Raw genomic sequence first — 18538 nt, 5'->3', positions numbered from 1 at the left:
TTGGAGTAACAGTCTTTATTGGAGTCAGGCTGGTTGAAACAGCAGCGGACATGGTTTTTGCTAATATCCCATTCACAAGAGATGAGAAGAACTGTTACAATCAGAAGGTTACCAGAAGGTTCTGTGAACTGGGGATAATGTTTCATGCAGATACCAATTATCACAAATCTAGAGAGATTGGTATAATATTTAACTGTCTTCTTTCTAAAAAGGGTTATTTAATAAAAACCTCCCCACTGTATTTTCCACTGAATGCATCCGATGAAGTGAGCTGTAGCTCACGAAAGCTTATGCTCAAATAAATTGGTTAGTCTCTAAGGTGCCACAAGTCCTCCTTTTCTTCTTCCTGAGAACAGTGTGTGGTATTTCCTAGGAGTTCCCCTCAGGCACTGGAGCACTTAAATGATGCTCTGGGAAGCACAGAGAGTGTAATGGTTGGGGAAGCCTTCACACACGCATTCATGTAATAGTCCCAAAACCACTGTCTGGGTAACACCCCTGAGTGACAGTCCTGCCCTCCCCACCTCTGTGAGCAGTGGAGCAATGCAGGACAAACAAAGAACTCCCTCGCACCTTCCCACACACTACCCCTTATTGCAGTGTTTTACCCCGCCTTGGAGAGAGCAGTCTTTGGTTAGAGTAGCCCAAGATTAACTAGCATTATGACCAAACAATGCCTTTAATATGGTGTCTGTTAAGCAGCTAAATGATGAGCATAGGTAATCGATAAATAGAGGAGGATTGAGAACTCTCTACCTGCTCGGATTCTCACCTTTCTCCACTTGCTCCAAGACCACTGCAGGCACTTTGAATAGTGAAACCTAACAGCTTTCATCTCCTTGATCCTCCTAAAGGAAAAACAGACCAGACCTTACTGACCCAGACCTATTATGTTTCTCTAGCACCAAGCCTGAATCCACATTTGCTATTGTGCTGGGAAAGTACATTTATTAAATATGTAAACATTTAGGATGCGCTAACAGCTTCTAAAACACGTGCAGGGTCAGTATTGGCGTGAATAAGAAACTCCTTTGTGAAAGGGGCCAATTTTGAGACTGAATCAGGATCAGTCTCCGTTTTAAGCTGCCTCTTACTCTGATCTGATCTCCTGAACGTTCTTCTTCCAGAGATGGAAAGTCTTCCACAGCAGCAGGTGGCAGTAATGATCACGGGCAAGAGCCGTGCTCTCTCGCTCCTCCAAACACACCACTGTTCTCCTGCGCCAGGAGCACCAGAAACAAACCAGTACCTGCTGCTTAAAGTGAAGAATGGCCTGCAACAGACAGGAGAAAATTGGGGAACTCATGATGTGGTCTGTAATGAGCAGCAGGGCAAGCTTCCTCAGAGGTGGTGATGGGCACAGGAAATTGTCTCATGTGGTCCCCAACCACTCAAGTGGAATAGCAATTGGTGCAAGCCCATCTTGTGCTGCTCATGTTCACAGGAGGTGATCAGGAAACTGTTCCATCTATCCCCTTGGTGAAGTCCAAGGGAAAGTGCTGCATTTACCATTCTCTCTCTCATCCGGTTCTCTCGCTGCTGACATGCACTCAGCCACCACGTGTCAAATACCTGTCTCATCAACAATTCTCTGCAAGCAAGAATGAAGAATGTCAGTGGAACCAATTAATCCTGTCTGACATCTAAGGGACTGGCCTTATGGGCTCTGATGACCATGCCAATCTGTCCAAATTGAAACCATTTGTTATGCCGTTGCTTTGATTTTATAGCTGTGCTTCGTCATGTGCTTTCTAATCAGAAAACTGAAGCGATGCTTAAGTTTAGTTGCATCACACCCCTGCCAGCTCAGAGTCAGGACTGAATTCATGCAAACAATAAGAGCCCACAAAAGTTCTTTTAAAATCTCTTTTAAGATTTTAAAAGATTAGAAGATTAGAGACTTTAGAAGATTAGAATGCACAAAGAGTAATATTTGTTCTCAGTTTTTTCCCCTATCATTACAGAAGTGAAAAGATGATAACAATGTACTGAATAAATATAGCATTTTATATCCTCAACCCACTGTACAAACCATTAACCAACCACCACTACACCCCAGTGAAGTAGGCTAGTAATTTCATTATCCCTACTTTACAGGTGGGGAAACTGAGGGACAAGTTAGTGTCCTAATTTTCAGAGGTGATAAGCACCCACGGCTTCTGTTTATTTCAGTGGGAGAGGGGGGAGCTGAGCTCCTCTGGAGAAGGAAAGCCATTAGTGACATGCCAAGGCGACAATGCAAGGACTTATCTATACAGAAACTGGAACCAGAATACCTACATTGGTTGGAGTTTAGTTATTTTAGTGCAAGTCTGCAGCTGGATACTTATTTCACTGTGACCAACACTGATTTTTACTCACTTAAGTTATACATTTGGGAGTTGTCTATACACAGAAGTTGCTCCGGTTTAACTAAAGCTGTGATGTTGTGATTTAGTTAAAATGAGTATAAATTTGCATGGACACTGCACTAGTTTAAACTTGGCTTATAGCAGTTTAGATTGCCCATGGTAAATATTGTCCCTAGTAAATAACAGGAGCAAACTGAAATGATGTAAACTAGCTTTAAACCAATGCAGAGTGCACATGCCCAAAGTTACATCAAAGTAAACAAAGGTGTGAATTGCAAACAATGTGATTCCAGTTGCACTGGTTCCAGTTTATGTGCAGACAAGCTCCAAGTCAGTGTCAGAGCCAAAAATGAGACATCATGGGTTCCTGCCTCTGTCTCATCTCAATTCACTAGATCACACTGCCTTTCAACAGCCAGATTCTTTCTGTTGTCCAAAGGAACATTACTATTTCTTCAAGGGCCTCTGTGCATTCCCACCTGTGGGATTCTGTAACTCTTGGTGTCAAGATGTAAGGGAACAACATGTGGGAAGGCGCAGAGGCAACTATTGAAGAACGACAGGTTCCAGGAAGTCACCTTTTGTTTTCATGAGGTGACCTAAATGGATTATACAACACATTTTACTCTTAGTTACACAGGCACTGGTTGCTGCAGCCCAATGCACATACTCTTTTTAAAGTCAGTCCATAAGAACAATCCACTGTACCTATGAAAGCATGATGACGTTTCCTTCATCTCTCTCCACCAGCGCTGATAGTTCTTAAACCTCTTCCAGGCCTGGAAGGTGACAGGCAAGATCACTCTTCCATAGTGACTGTCAGCTTTGGCATATTGAATCTAAAAAGCAAATGACAGGCTTGGTTTCATTTCAGAACAGTGCTCCCTTCCCAAGGGACTACCACAACAAGGCCATCTGAACTAACCTATCCTACTTAACATACAAGTGTTAGCTTTTGGGGTTTGTTTCTAGTCTTTATGCAGGTGGTTGGACTAGATGATCTCCTGAGGTCCCTTCCAACCCTGATAGTCTATGATTCATAAAACTTTACTCCACACTTCTCACAGGGAAGGAAGTGGAAAAGCAATTCCACCCAACTAGCTCAACAGTTCCAGCTCATTCTGGAGGCTTCACTCAGAACAAAGTAATATTTCTAAACAAGGCTTACAGTGTGGGCACTACTGGAAACTAAACAATAATAGTAATGATGATCATAAATCAACTAATCAGGGCTTCCTGTCCTTCCTAGAAACTCCAGCAGCCAACATTAGCATGCTTTGGTTCCCAGAGAAGTGCTCTGACTGGCTGATGTACAATTCTTTCAACAAGCTATTGATCAGAGAGAACATGATTTTATCCTATGAATCTGCTGCACCACAGAAATGACTGGCACATTCACCCAACCTTCATCCTCCGGCTTTTAGAATCATTTGGGTTGAATCTCATGTAAGAGCTACTTAAACATGACAAATACTCCATACCTGCCTGTGTCTTCTCCACTTGGCATTCCTTAACCACAACCTGACAGACTTGTGCAGAAGCGCTACCCTGAAATAAAAAAATAAAACCCAACTATTCAGCAAACAGCCTCCCTCTATTTGAAAGAGCAGCTTGGGACCTGGACAACTACATATAACTTAGTGTCCTGAACAGTAAGTCTCTATCAGAAAATAATTGTGTTACCTTAAAGTGCTTTAAGAATGCCACACAGATTCCTCCCACCCCACCAAAAGAAAGGCAAGTTACATATTTATCTAAAAACACAATCTAGGCAGGTACAATTGCAAGAGTTTCTTCTATTGCTTCATAATTATGCACTCAACCCTGAAATAGGTATCTTCACTGGGATTAAAGAGGAATTTAGCCTCTATGGTAGTTAACAACACCTGCCCAAAAAATGATCTCTCCCACTTTAGGCTCCCACGGTGGTAGCACTCATGTAGAGAGGGAAGATGTTTTACCACCCTGTTTTCTAACCCTGCTCAGTGCAGGTCTATGCAACCTGGTGGCAAAACTGCCTGTGCCATGTCTACACTAGTACTCCCACCACTGGTGGGAGATTTTTTTTTAAATAAGCAAACCTAGACAAGGCTCATGGCGTACCAATATCAATTTCCCCCCCCATGTTTCTCAAATGAGGTATGGTCCAGAGCTAGACCACTCTTCATAATGTGCAAGGATGATCTCACGCATCAAATCATTACCAGATTTAAAACCAGAACCAAGAGCTAGTAAGTTCCAGCCCCTTAATTGCATCTAAAAATACATGTCCCTGAAGTACCTGTAGTGGTTGCGAGCTGCTAGTGTCAGGGACCACTGATGCTCTTCCTCCTCCTGTTCTAACCGACACTTCCAGCGATTCCAGAAGCTCTGCAGCAACTGGAGCAAAACAGCAGAGATAGAAAAACTCAGGTAACAAGAGCAGGGGAATCCAAAAGAATGACGACGCAGATGTTCTGCTAATACAGCATTCTGAAGGGAGAGTTCCTTAAAGTACATTGTACTGCTATACAAAACAAAACAGTCTAAAAACCACGTGAGCCTGATACAATTCCGTTTTCTTCCAGCTCTGAATGTCTTTAATATAGATCTAGGAGTCCTCAAAAAATTGAAAATAGAAATGTTGCTACATCCAGGTGCTGCTATAATGTGTGCTCTGCTGAGCTTATTTGAATCACTTCACTCTCCTTGTCACAAGGTTACAGCCAATTGTTCCCTACATACAGAGACTATAAATCTTCTTGGCTACAAAGAGGTTCGCAATGGGGCTTATGACAACACATAACTAGGCCAGTATGTCTGTGACTGACCCTAGACTTACACAGGAGATATTTTCTGAAACTGCTGGTAGCAAGGGAACAATGCAACTGACTAGAGAACACTTCATAGGAACAGGTTTCAGAGTAGCAACCGTGTTAGTCTGTATTCGCAAAAAGAAAAGGAGTACTTGTGGCACCTTAGAGACTAACCAATTTATTTGAGCATAAGCTTTCATTCATGAAAGCTTATGCTCAAATAAATTGGTTAGTCTCTAAGGTGCCACAAGTACTCCTTTTCTTTTTTCATAGGAACAGGTGTGAGAAGGTGGGAAGGATCAGGGAAAGGTCTCACATAAACACAGCATAACACAAATTAAACCCACCATTACTTGATGCTGCCGATGAGCCAAATTTCTTCTCATTTGCTGGAGACGAGCATTTATAATGTTCTTCCGCAAGGCATTAAACCCAAAGCGCTGAGAAAACAATCAGCAGAATTTTACTTACCATTCACTGTGTAGCCTGAATAACCAAGCAGCGAGGAGCCAATTTCCCTTGGGACCAACTGTTCCAACAGAATCCAGCTTTGTTGCTACTTGTAATGGTCAGCCTTACTGCCTTGTCATGGATACAGAGCCGAGCTTCAGTTTCCCTCCCCCTGGTTGGAGAGTTTAGCTCTCCAGCTAAATTAAAAACCTCCCCCTTCCTAGGGTTTCTTTTGAGTCATCCAGCTCTCTCCCTTGCTCTGTCAGCAATTACTGCCAAGGCCCCTTCCCACACCCTCTCTCAATGGAGAGATCAATAGGCCCTGCCCTTTCCCTGTCTCCGTCTCTGACTGGAGACCCCCAACTTGCTCCTGAAGCAGGGGAGGCTCACAACCTGTCCTTTCCCAAGATCTCTCTGTACTGGGAAAGGGGATCTTAAATACTGCTCTCCCCTCTCCCAGCTCTTTACTGACCTCTTAACTCTTATGGTCTCTCTGAACTACAAATCCCAGAATGCCTCAATTCTGGGCTGAACTGGGAAGAATTATGTGCTGAGACTGTACCCTGACTTAAAGGGCCAGCACTTCCTGTTACACTACTATTGCTATTTCCAAAATATAATCTCATTGGCCTTAGGGTCATTGTTTTGATGCTCAACACTGCCTCACACTATAGAATATCATCTGCTCCAACAAGCCAGAGGCCCTGTGAATGCCAGAGATAAGGAATTTATTTATGTTGGTAAGTGGGCGTGCTTTTAAGGATAAAGAAAAAAAAGACTAACTCCTATCCCTCCCCAAGTGGAAGAGACATTTATAGGCTCTCATACAGGTGGCTGGCACATGATGGCATTATCACAGAGGGAAGGTTTTCAGCCTTCAAGAGGCGAGTACAGGAAGTACAGACATTGACTCCTGTAGCACACCAGTGTAAAAAGGAACAAAGCCATTTATCCTCATGGCACTGGGGCAGTAATCCTCCTGCATAAGTAGCAAAGGTGAGAAAAATCACTAAAATAAAAAGGGGAAGATGCTATTTCAGAGTGAAGGGACCAGGGAGCACACAAGGGACCAACTGGTCTGAGTTAATTTGCTTCTTGATTGGAACAATAACTTGATTTGCTCTTGACTGGAAAGACATCTCAGATGAGATTTCCCATCAAGATATGAGTGTCAGTCCTCTATCTTATTAAAGTTAAGCGCCAATTTGGACACAAGAACAAATGGATATCACTGGCCATCAAATTTAGGTTTGAAATTAGAAGAAGGTTTCTAACCATCAGAGGAGTGATGTTCTGGAAAAGACTTGCAAGGGAAGCAATGGTGGCAAAAAATCTAACTGCCTTCAAGACTGAGCTTGCTATGTTTATAGAAGGCATGGTATGATGAGACTGCCTACAATGGTATGTCGCCAATCTGCAACTGCTAGCAGCAAATATCTCCAATGGGACACTAGATGGGGAGGCTTCTGAGTTACTACAGAGAATTATTTCCCAGGTGTCTGGCTGGTGGGTCTTGCCCATAAGCTCAGGGTCTAATTGATCACCATATTTGGGGTCGGGAAGGAATTTTCCCCTGAATCAGACTGACAGAGACCCTGGGGGGGTTTTGCCTTCCTCTGCAGCATGGGTCACTTTAAGGTGTAAACGAATGTAAGTGGTGGAGTCTCTGTTACTTGAAGTCTTTAAATTATGATTTGAGGACTTCAGTAACTCAGTCAGAGGTTATGGGTCTATTACAGGAATGGGTGGGTGAGGTTCTGTGGCCTGTGATGTGCAGGAAGTCAGACTAGATGATCATGATGGTTCCTTTCTGGCCTTAAAGTCTATTAATCTATCTTCTCTGCACACAACACCCTGATGAACAGAGAGTCTGGTGGATTCCATGACAGTTTGAATCTGTGCACCTAGTATCTGAGCTGAACATTTCACAGAAGGAAATGCTATACATACCACCTAAAGCATAACACACATGGTGGCTAGGTGCAGCTCTGGGAAATCATTCCAAATAGCCTAGATTCCCTCTCACCTGAGATATTAGAAAGCGCTTACCAACAGGTGGTGCCGGTGATGCTTTTCTGCAAGCTTGTGCTTCCAGGTCTCTTCCATGCACAGTATAACATCTGTCATCAAGTTAAAAAGAAAGTATCTTTTATAGACACACACAACACACCCTCTCCTTCAGGGACAGACACTGAATTCCAGTCCACAATTGCTTTAGTGTTGGATTTTCTGCACTGGTATGCACACAGAGACATTTTGTTTGCAGTGAAGCTGTTAGAGGCTTCACTGACTTAAAAAGACACATCTCTTGTTTACTGTCAGCGATTCCCTGCTGCCATATCCTAGTGCCTGCAGGTTCTTAGCTAATGTGTTCCAATTGCTAGTCTTGCTCCCTTCCAATGCCCATTTACTATGGACTAACCTGCACCTTTCTAATGAACAGTTGCTTTTCAGTCCAACCATGCCTGACCCAAATGCTGCTTCTTACATTACTGCTCATCTGCCCCGTCCACCTGCAGGAGTATCTTGAACCTGGCATCTCTATGGTAGCATACACAAAAGGATACAATGCTTCCAGTGCGTGAAGACTCTCCGTAAGGTAACCCTTGCTGCTAGCTCACCAATGCACTCCTGGTGGATTTGCATGCTTCTCCTGTGCTCCCAGGCCCGCTGCCAGCCGGAGAAACATTGCTGGAGCACATGGACTTGGTGATGTTGCTGAGCCACTTCTAGAACAATGGACATGAATTACACATGACCAGCTGTCTCTGCTCCTGCATCATTTGTGTCAGGACAAGACAATGACATGCAAACTCTAGGCTCTCAAGTGACAGAATCTCCAGTACCAGCAAGGGATGATGGGAATTTTACCAAGAATTTTACCACCACCTATTAGCTGACATTGTTCTGGTTATTCAGGAAATCCTTGCAGGAACTGATACTAACTCTGAAGTTGGCTTCATACTTCTTCCTGTCAGGTACCCCAACGAGAGTACACACTACAATGTGTAAGCTTTGGTCAGTAGAGCAATTTCCTTTCTAAGATGATATCCATCCTCTTTCCACAATAAGGCAACAGCATTCTGGATGCATCAGTACACAAATCACACAATCCTTGCTAGCCCAGGCCACGACTCTTCAGCATCCAAGTGTCTCCTAAATGGGAAAATATATCAACTTCTCCTATTGGTGGCAATGAGTTGTTTAGGTAGTGAAGCCCTATTCTGTCCCATCTCTCCATTCAAATATAGTATCTATCTATACAAAGTGGAATAAGGACAAGCCAGGGAATTATAGACCAGTCATCTTAACTTCAGTACCCAGAATGATAATGGAACAAATAATCAAACAATCAAATTGTAAGCTCCTAGAAGAAAATAAGATAATAAGTAATAGTCAACCTGGATTTGTCGAGAACAAATCATGTGACACCAAGCTACTATCCTTCTTTGACAGGATAGTCTTTGTAAATAGTGGGGAAGCAGTAGATATCATATATTTCGACTTTAGTAAGGCTTTTGATACTGTCTCACATGACCTTCTCATAAACAAACTAGGGAAATACAGGCTAGATGAATCTACTATAAGGTGGATGGACAACTGGCTCATAAATCATACTCAGAGTAGTTATCAATGGCTCACAGTTGAGCTGGAAGGGCATATTGAGTGGGGTCCTGAAGGGATCTGTTGTGAGTCTGGTTCTATTCAAATATCTTCATAAATGATTTGGATTATGGCATAGAGAATACACTTGTAAAGTTTGCAGACGATAGCAAGCTGGGAGGGTTGCAAGCACTTTGGAGGACAGGATTAAAATTCAAAATGATCTTGACAAACTTGAGAAATGGTCTGACTTAAATAGAATGAAATTCAATAAAGACAAAAAGAAAAGGAGTACTTGTGGCACCTTAGAGACTAACCAATTTATTTGAGCATGAGCTTTCGTGAGCTACAGCTCACTTCATCGGATGCATACCTGTATGCTGTAGCTCACAAAAGCTCATGCTCAAATAAATTGGTTAGTCTCTAAGGTGCCACAAGTACTCCTTTTCTTTTTGCGAATACAGACTAACACGGCTGTTACTCTGAATAAAGACAAAAGCACTCCACTTACTAAGGAATAATTGTACAAATACAAAATGGGAAATGACTACCTAGGAAGAGAACTGCAGAAAAGGATCTGGGGGTGATAGCGGCTCACATACTAAATAGGGGTCAACAATGTAATACTATTCCAAAAAAAGCGAACATCATTCTGGGATGTACAGCAGGACCGTTGTAAGCAAGATACAAGAAGTAATTCTTCCACTCTATTCAGCACTGATAAGGGCTCGGCTACAGTACTGTGTCCAGTTCTGGGCACCACAATTCAGGAAAGATGTGAACAAACTGGAGAAAGTCCAGAGGACAACAACAAATGATTAAAGGACTAGAAAACATTGCCTACAAGGAAAGATTGAAAAAACTGGGCTTGTTTAGTCTGGTGAAGAGAAGACTTGGCAGGGGACATGATAACAGTCTTCAAGTACATAAAAAGTTGTTACAAGAAGGAGGGTGATAAACTGTTCTCTTTAACCATTGTGGACCGGAAAAGAAGTAATGGGTTTAAATTGCAGCAAGGAAGATTTAGGTTAGACATTAGGAAAAACTTCCTACCTGTAAGGTTAAGCACTGAAACAAATTACCTAGGGATGTTGTGGAATCACCGTCATTGGAGGTTTTTAAGAACAGGTTAGACAAACACCTGTCAGGGCTGGTCTAGATAATCCTTAGTCCTGTTTCAGTGCAGCAGATTGGACTAGATAACCTATCGAGGTCCCTTCCAGTCCTATATTTCTATGATTCTCACTCACTGTCCTGATGCTTCTTTTCTCTTTGAAGCTGCAGATGCCCAAGCCAGGCCTTCATGCATCTTCTCAGCTCCCAGTGCTGATGATGATTCACTGCCCAGGCCTCCTTCTGCTTGTCATGCTGGATGTGCAAATACAGCTCCATCCACTGTAGCCAGGCCTGACAATACAAATTAGAAAAAATGAGGAGGAGGGTCAGCCAAGAATAAGCAGAGGAAAGCAAGGGAACATTGAGGGAATGGGCAAGAGCAAAGGAAGGGGATAAGGAAGCCCAAAGGCAACGAAGAGGGAGAGCATATCAAATAGCGACCAGGAGACAAAAATAAAGGAGCCATGAGGTTTTCAGGAAGCAATCATTTATGTTCAATTCTACTGGCCATTTCCAATCTATTTAGGCCAGGACTTTCATTTACCACCTCCTCCTTCCCTCTCATTCCCACCCTGGCTTTCCCTACATGTGCAACCAAACTCCTCTCACCTTGTCAACAGCACTGAGCTGTTTCTATACCCAAAGCATACTGCAGAGTGGAAGGTGAGAGGGAACAGGGAATTCCAGGGTCAGTATTACAACAGCCAGAGAAATTTTAAGTTACACTATCATTTCTTCCTTTTAAAGGGCAGAATGCTACTTTCTGGGAATGAATAATGGGCTCCCAAGTACAATCTTTTAATTTAAAGGAGATGAAGGAGGCAGATATCTAAAGTCCTAACAGTGTTTCCCAAATCATGGGACCAGCCTCCCTAGCAAAGTGCTGATCCCATGCATGGTTGCCATCTTTCAGTCAGGCTGGAACCAAAGACCACACCCTACCCAAGTGGAAAGAGAGCAAGTGCCTTGTTCTAAACTCATGACAGCAGCCATCAACCTTTCAGGGAAAAGGCTGAACAATTCCAGGGCACAGGAAATAAAATATATCGTCTTGACAAATTATTTTCACTTTGGATTTCACAAAAGATTAACTGCCCATTGTACAGTGATTGTCCTACATTCACTTCACTTCTGCTGGGCAGTGAGTGTAAATGACCCAGCGAGGAAGATAAGATGACAGACTCCTTTTGCCCATGTGTTTGAAACATACTAATAAAAATCATTTTCCTCCACCTCTTATTTATCTATTTGTTTTAAAGTGGGGAGCTCTTTGTGGCAGAGACCATGTTTTGTCTTTTTAATGACTCTATAAAGCATCTAGTATCTTCCTGGGCATTGTGTAAAGAATCATAATAATTCCCTTGGCCATGCAGCAACTTAGAAATACACTGAACTCTAGAAAAGCCTGGATGTTGCTTTTATACCTCCATTGTAGAGAAGAAGGATGTTTGAGGACCCCATGTGGAGAGAACCAGGGGATGGTTCTATTTTACTTGCACAACTGAGAAGCAGTTCACAGGTAAAATGCACATGCACATCTGGAGGGGTACGGTGAAACTTATACCTCGCATCACCCAATCTATAAACATCCTTTCATTAGAGGTATCTCAGTGTACAGAGGGATTATTGAGGGTGGAGAATTCTTTATTCATTTGCTAGCTATTACTCACAACCATGCGTGATCTCAGGTATGAAGGGTCTGGGTTTGAAGGACTTACCCGAAACTGCAGGCTCTGGGCCCAGTGCTGCAGAGCCAGAGTATTCATCTCATGGTCAGTACACTTCTGGCACAGTCGTCTTGTCCACACTCTCCATGACACGCTGCCAAAAGCATTTAAGACCCATTAATTCTGCAGTGTGGGGTGAGGAACTAACCTCCTCTCATCAGGAAAGGCAGGGCTCTACATACACATGTTATTGATGCACTGCTTTCTAGATGGAGTTATGTGGTCCTTTGAGGGGTAGGGGAGAAGGCAGTTGAGACAAAACCATAACTATGAACCAGCAAGATACAATGTAGGAACAGATCATGGGACAGAGAAGGTGTTTGTGATTAACATGTGACTGTTTCAAACCCATTCTCACCGCAGAGTGCTTGTTTCCCTGAACGCCAATGCCTCGGATCGCATCCTATGCTTGGTCCTGCGAACATCAATGTAGATCAGCCAATGCTGCCATGTCCAGCGCAGCTTCTGCTTCTCCGCTGTGCACAGCAATGGTCACAAGATTTTTTTTAAATGACATACAAGGATTTGGTATTTTTAAAATCATTATCAGCCTTACATTGCCACCTACCGGGAAAATCTAAAACTGCAGCCACTCCACGAGCTGGGGTTAGAGAGAGGCAGGCACAGATAAGCCTTGTCTGCACAAGGAAATTGTCCAGAATAGCTACTCCTCAATAGCTCCCTGCATGGACACTCTTATTCTGGAACAAGAGTGTCCACATGAAGACTTATTGCAAAATTGCTATTGCACTTTAAATTCATATACTTTATTCCAGAATAATTTATGTAGACAAGCCCCTTAGCTGCTGGCAGAGTAACGGAGATGGGTTTAAGATAAGATCTGAAATATCAATAGCTTCAAATAACCTGCCAGGTATAAATAAAACACTGTGTAATGACTTTGTTCAGGCTGCACAATTCCTGTGGGCACATACTGCAGCTTCAGATACAGTTACTGAGAATGTTGAGGAAATATTATTTGTATAGCAATAGCTGCCCATCACTAACCCATTGTGCTGGACTCTGTACAAACATAGAACAAACCAGCACTTGGCATCTTTTAAAATCTTCCAGATCTCCTAAGAGTATGAAATTACTCAGCATATCTGGCTTATTGGACAAAATTAAAAATATATCTAGTTCTTTATATAGCGTTTCATCAGTAGTCCTCAAAGCACTTTACAAGGGAGCATTATCCTCATTTTAATGGGTACATTGAGGCACAGAGAGGTGAGGATAAGAACTTGCCCAAGTTCAGTAGCATAGCCAGGAACATAACATAGGTTGCCTGAGTCACAGTCCAGTGGTCTATCCATTAGGACAAACTGCCTCCCTCTCAATCTTTTAGAACAAACCCATAGCCCAAGACTGATGATGTTGATTTGGACTATTATTAATGAGAAATGACCCAAAGTGTATCTTTCCCCAAACACAAGCTGGTTAATTTTATATCTTTCTATGACAACGTCCTCCAAAATCTAGTGAGCCAAGATCTAACATATCTGAAAAGGGATTACTTCTTTTTCACTTTTTGACTAATTAATGGGAGGTTTATTATTTTTCTTTGTAAACCAAATAATTTGTGTTAATTGGATATGTGGTATTAACATTTAAAAGCATTGCTCAGAGCTACTGGAGTAATTTCTCCATTTTCTCCTCTTCAATGTTGTAAATTCTAAGGTTTCATAATCAACAGCTCGAGATGCAATTTGTGGAAATGGAAGTAGGGTTCCATGTTAATGCCTGGCCTCCTTACTTGGTGATGGGAAAGCAAATATTTTACATGTATATTACTGCCCTCCATCCTGAAGGATCCCCAAGTGCTTTACAAACTACAGCCAGGTCCTAGTCCCTGTACCTGATCAAGTAAACTGGCTTGGGATAGGGGCATCTGCAGCAGTCGGGGAGGACAGAATCCTTCCTCACCACTGGCCTCACTTTATAGCTGCCACTTAGCCTAAGGGACACATTTACTTCCACAAGAACCTCCCTCCACAAGAAGGTGGATGAGTCTCTTTTGAGTCTACTATACCCGACATAAGGTGCTGGTCTGTAACTTTCCAGGGTTGCACACATATACAAACACCAGTTGTTAGTTGTCAGCTAACCTCCCACTGGACATGCAGTATGGGACAAAAATCTTGACTTCAGCTTTAAAAATACAGTCATTTACCACTTGATCTCAAAGGAATCACTATCTTTGTCAGTAGTCACTGGAAGTTGAGACCATTACAGGCAAGTGGGTCAGTGGGGTAGGCATTTGCAAAGAAAACTAACTTTCTCCTCCGGTGCATCTAGAATATATATCCCCTTCGCACGTGCGATTCCCCAGCTGGATTTCATAGCCACAGTAGACCAGAGAACATGTGCACCCTGCTTTAGTGCACTTAGGAGCTACAGAATCCAGGACTCAACATAGATCAAGTCAGAACTCTATTTCACTGTGAAAATGTTATGAGCTTCATTTCACCTGTAACATGTTCTAAAAAGAGAGGGGATTCAGGATAAGGTGGGTAAAAATCAACATATGCACAAAGAGGAAGCCAGAGTTGACTCCTACATCAGCTGAGGGGCTGGGGAACTCCACCAGTAACTTGTTCTTGTGAAAATACCCATTCAAATACATACCGTACCAATGATCAGACCCACACTGAAGAGCAGATAGGGAGTCCCTTAAGCTCTTTCACTGGCATCCGTAACTATCTGTATAGCTGCACACTACAATGCATTAAGAGCAATCTCCCCTGCTAGCCTTAGGTTGACAACCATCTGCACATAAGATTCAGAGATTCCAAGGCCATTGTGATCATCTAGTCTGATCTCCTGTGTTACACAGGCCATAGAACTTCCCCAAAATAATTCCCAAAGTATAACACCCAAGCTTGATTTAAAAATTACCAGTAATGGAGAACATACCACAAGCCTTGGTAAATTACACTTTCACACAGGAGTCGGGGAGGTAAATACACAAACACATGCAGGGAAATACGTCCTTGAAAAACTGACATTATGTTTAAGAAAGCTGCTCCCCCTTCCCCTCTCACCATGAGCCTCTGCGACACGATACTTGCACCTCTTTTCTCGCTGCTGGCATATAAAAGTCTTCCAGGCTTGGAATATCAGGTTGTACAGGAAATATCTGAACAACAGAAAAGATATTACACTTGGATGAGGTACAGAGAAGGGCAACAAAAATGATTCAAGGAAATTAAGGAGAGATTAAAAAGACTGCCAGTGTTCATTTTAGAAAAGAGACTAAGGGAGAATATGATAGAGGTCTATAAAATCATGAATGGTGTGGAGAAAGTGAATAAGAAAGTGTTGTTTACCCCTTCAGAGAAGACAAGAACCAGGGATCACACAATAACATGAACAGGCAGCAGGTTTAAAACAAACATAAGGAAAAACTTCTTCACACAATACATGGTCAACCTTGGGAACTCATTGCCAGGAGATGTTGTGAAGGCCAAAAGAATAACTAGATTAAAAAAAGAATTAGATAAATTCATGGAGGATAGGTCCATCAACGGTATTAGCCAAGATGGCCAGGCTGCAACCCTATGCTCTGGGTGTCCCAAAACTCTAACTGCCAGAAGCTGGGACTAGATGACAGGGAATGGATCACTTGATAAATTGCCCTGTTCCATTCATTCCCTCTGAAGCATCTGGCGCTGGCACTGTCAGAAGACAGGATACTGGGCTAGACGGACCATTGGTCTGACCCACTATGGCCATGCCCATGTTCGCATGTTAAAAACAAAACAAAAAAAAATCCATCATAAGCCTTGATCCAATCTAGCTAGCTCCTGTACAGCAGACCTGGTCTCAATTGTTCTGGAATGGGCAGGAGAGATTCCTATCACACAGAGCAGCTTCTAGTGAGACTTTATAGTCAGATTCTTTATAGTCTCGCAGCACAGAATCTGGACTTTTTATTCTGCCATTCAATGGAAAAGTCATGGTGGCACAAGGAAAGTGAGGCTTCTTAACATCCAAGGGGAAAAAGTTTTGGATCAACTTTGATTGCCCTTTGGATAACCCATTCTGCACAGGCAACATCTTCACAGAGATATTTTTAGTGAGTGTGTGTGGCCTACACTCTCAATCACTCATCCATCAATGTTCCAGTCTACCTTTAAATAATTACACTGCCCCATACTGAGACATTAACAACAAGAGGATTCTGAAAGCATTCTCAAACTGAAAAGGACTGCACAGAGAGACCATGTAAAAATGAGACAGAACTAGGGTATCCATTAACTCCTCACTCTCTGAGACAAGGTGAGGAAAGACGAAACCCCTTTGTTCCTATGAACAATAGCCAAAAAAGCCTTGTGAGAAAGAGTACAGGAGGCTTTGATGTTACATTAAGAGGTTGAGGGGAAGGTATAAAGGGATTATATGGTTACTCAGGATATATAAAAGCCTCTTGAAAAGAAAACTTAATTTGTCCCATCATACAGCAATATAAGCAGAAGAGGATCTAGAATGCCTGTTTCACTACTAATGGGCTCAGAGTTTGTGCCAACATGGAAGATAATCTGGGAGCAAGACAGAGATCAAGTTCCCAAATCTTAGTCAACATGTGAGCAGCAGACAAGAGGCATGGCAACTACTTTGCATTTTGACACAATAAAAAAAGAACACAAAAGACAAGCGTCCAGCTGCTCATTTGCTCCTTCTTTCCAAGTCAAATAACAGCATACCTCAAGAAAACTTGGCCACTTAGAAGACGAGAGGAATATCAACATGAACATGTTCAGAGTGATCTAAATTAATGATTGATTCCTGGATATCAGTAAATTTGATTCATACAAGGTGAACAGTACTCTGAAGACACCTGAGCTGTGACATCTGATTTCATCTTAGGACAAAGAAAGAAAAATGTACTGTTTGTTGGATGAAGGGTGGCAATAAGGAAGGAAGAAAAAGTTGTAAATAATAAGTGAGGAAAGCATTAACATTGGCCTTTCCTCACCTAACAGTGCTGCTGGGGTAGTTTGTTTACTGACATACACACCATCCTCCAAGACCCAGGGAGGATTTCTCACACCGCTGTGGACACAACAATACAACGTCATTTCACAGACCTGTAATGGCAGTCAGCTCTGACGCTGAGCTTCCACTCTCTGCAAACAATCCACCATTCCTCCTTCCACTCGCCAAAGGTTTTTTGCAGAATCTTCCGATCATAATGACATCTATACAGTTAAAAGATTTTGAGGATGGGAAGATTTGTAAAAATATCTTAGTCAATAAAAAAATACAGTCTCCTTTAAAATGTACCTCTCCTTTTTCCAGTATTAGCTGCTTAACCCAACCACACCTAACTGCATAACAAAACTTTACCCTTCTATACCACGTTTAATCTGAGAATCTAAAAAGTGCTTTAAGATACAATTAACTGAGCCTCACACAACCCTTGTAAATAATTACCCCTTTTTTAAAATTGAGAAACAAAATAAAGAGAGGTTAAGCGACTTGCCCAAGATCACATAGTCAGTTGGTGGCAGACCTGGGAATAGAACTCATCTCTTGAGCTATGCTCAAGCCTCGAACCATTAGACAACACTCTGCTACATTTACATCTCTAGTCAGTCTTGCTCGGTATTGGTTTGTGTGAATGTTTTTTCCAAAAGCTAACTTTTGTTTTAATTTTTAAAAGTATATTTGTAACTAATTTGGATTACAGGTTTATATTTCTCTGAAATATACCAACTGTGCTCCGTGAAACAAATTATTCTGAATTTAAAATTCCAAAAAGGGATGATTAAAAACCTTAGATAATATTCTTTCTACATGCACCATGTGCTAACAGTGTGGCTGCTTGTCAGCCTTTAGTTGACATGTATAAAGGTTTATGAATGAGCTACTGCCTCTGAGTTTATTAACCTAGTCCTTTAGCACAAGCCATAAAGGTCTTTGCTTTTAGATCCAGAGATCCTGGGTTCAATTCCCACAGATGATCAGGCCAGCGGACGGTGTTACATGAACATTCATGTAAATGCTAAACTAATAAAAACTCAGATGGGATGAGGTTTTGAACTAAGGAACTGGGACTCAGATGAGGGATTTCTAATAACAAGATTCTCTGTAATTAGAAATAACAATGACCAGTATATCTATTGTCCCTACCTGAGATACCTCACTTCACTTGAACATTACTCTGGGAAAATGATCATTGGCCAAAATGACATAGCTAATATTCTGAAAAATGTAAAGTTGCACTAGGTGCAAGTGTGAATAATTTCCTCATGTTTCTCATCTACATATTTTTTTCATAGAGATTAGGAAAATGGAAGGATCAACCTAAGAATAGGCAAGAAAACAGAGACAGATAAGCAAACAAACAATGGGCCCAGTCTTGCAGTCCTTGTTCACGGGAAGAATCCCACCGAGTTAATGGGGCTGTTCAAATGTGTAAGGACTGCAGGATCAGGAACAAAATGACCAGCCCCCCCTCAAACAAACAATAAAAAATCCCATATATTACAAT

The 18538-nt window shown here is 42.1% G+C and overlaps 1 protein-coding gene across 1 annotated transcript in view; it reads right to left on the bottom strand.

The window, feature by feature from the left end:
• Positions 1-18538, bottom strand: part of SFI1 (SFI1 centrin binding protein) — a 50941-nt gene that overhangs the window by 28010 nt on the left and 4393 nt on the right. Inside the window, 14 exon segments of the mRNA XM_073313094.1 lie at positions 773-848; positions 1095-1273; positions 1510-1591; positions 3060-3190; positions 3833-3899; positions 4633-4730; positions 5494-5586; positions 7646-7716; positions 8164-8325; positions 10450-10606; positions 12034-12136; positions 12401-12518; positions 15087-15181; positions 17133-17243. Coding sequence (XP_073169195.1) covers positions 773-848; positions 1095-1273; positions 1510-1591; positions 3060-3190; positions 3833-3899; positions 4633-4730; positions 5494-5586; positions 7646-7716; positions 8164-8325; positions 10450-10606; positions 12034-12136; positions 12401-12518; positions 15087-15181; positions 17133-17243 — 1543 coding nt within the window.

This window comes from Lepidochelys kempii, chromosome 15 (assembly GCF_965140265.1).
Source record: "Lepidochelys kempii isolate rLepKem1 chromosome 15, rLepKem1.hap2, whole genome shotgun sequence".
Lineage (NCBI taxonomy): Eukaryota > Metazoa > Chordata > Testudines > Cheloniidae > Lepidochelys > Lepidochelys kempii.
Note: the sequence above shows the minus strand (reverse complement) of the source record. Positions and strands in the feature narration are given on the sequence as shown.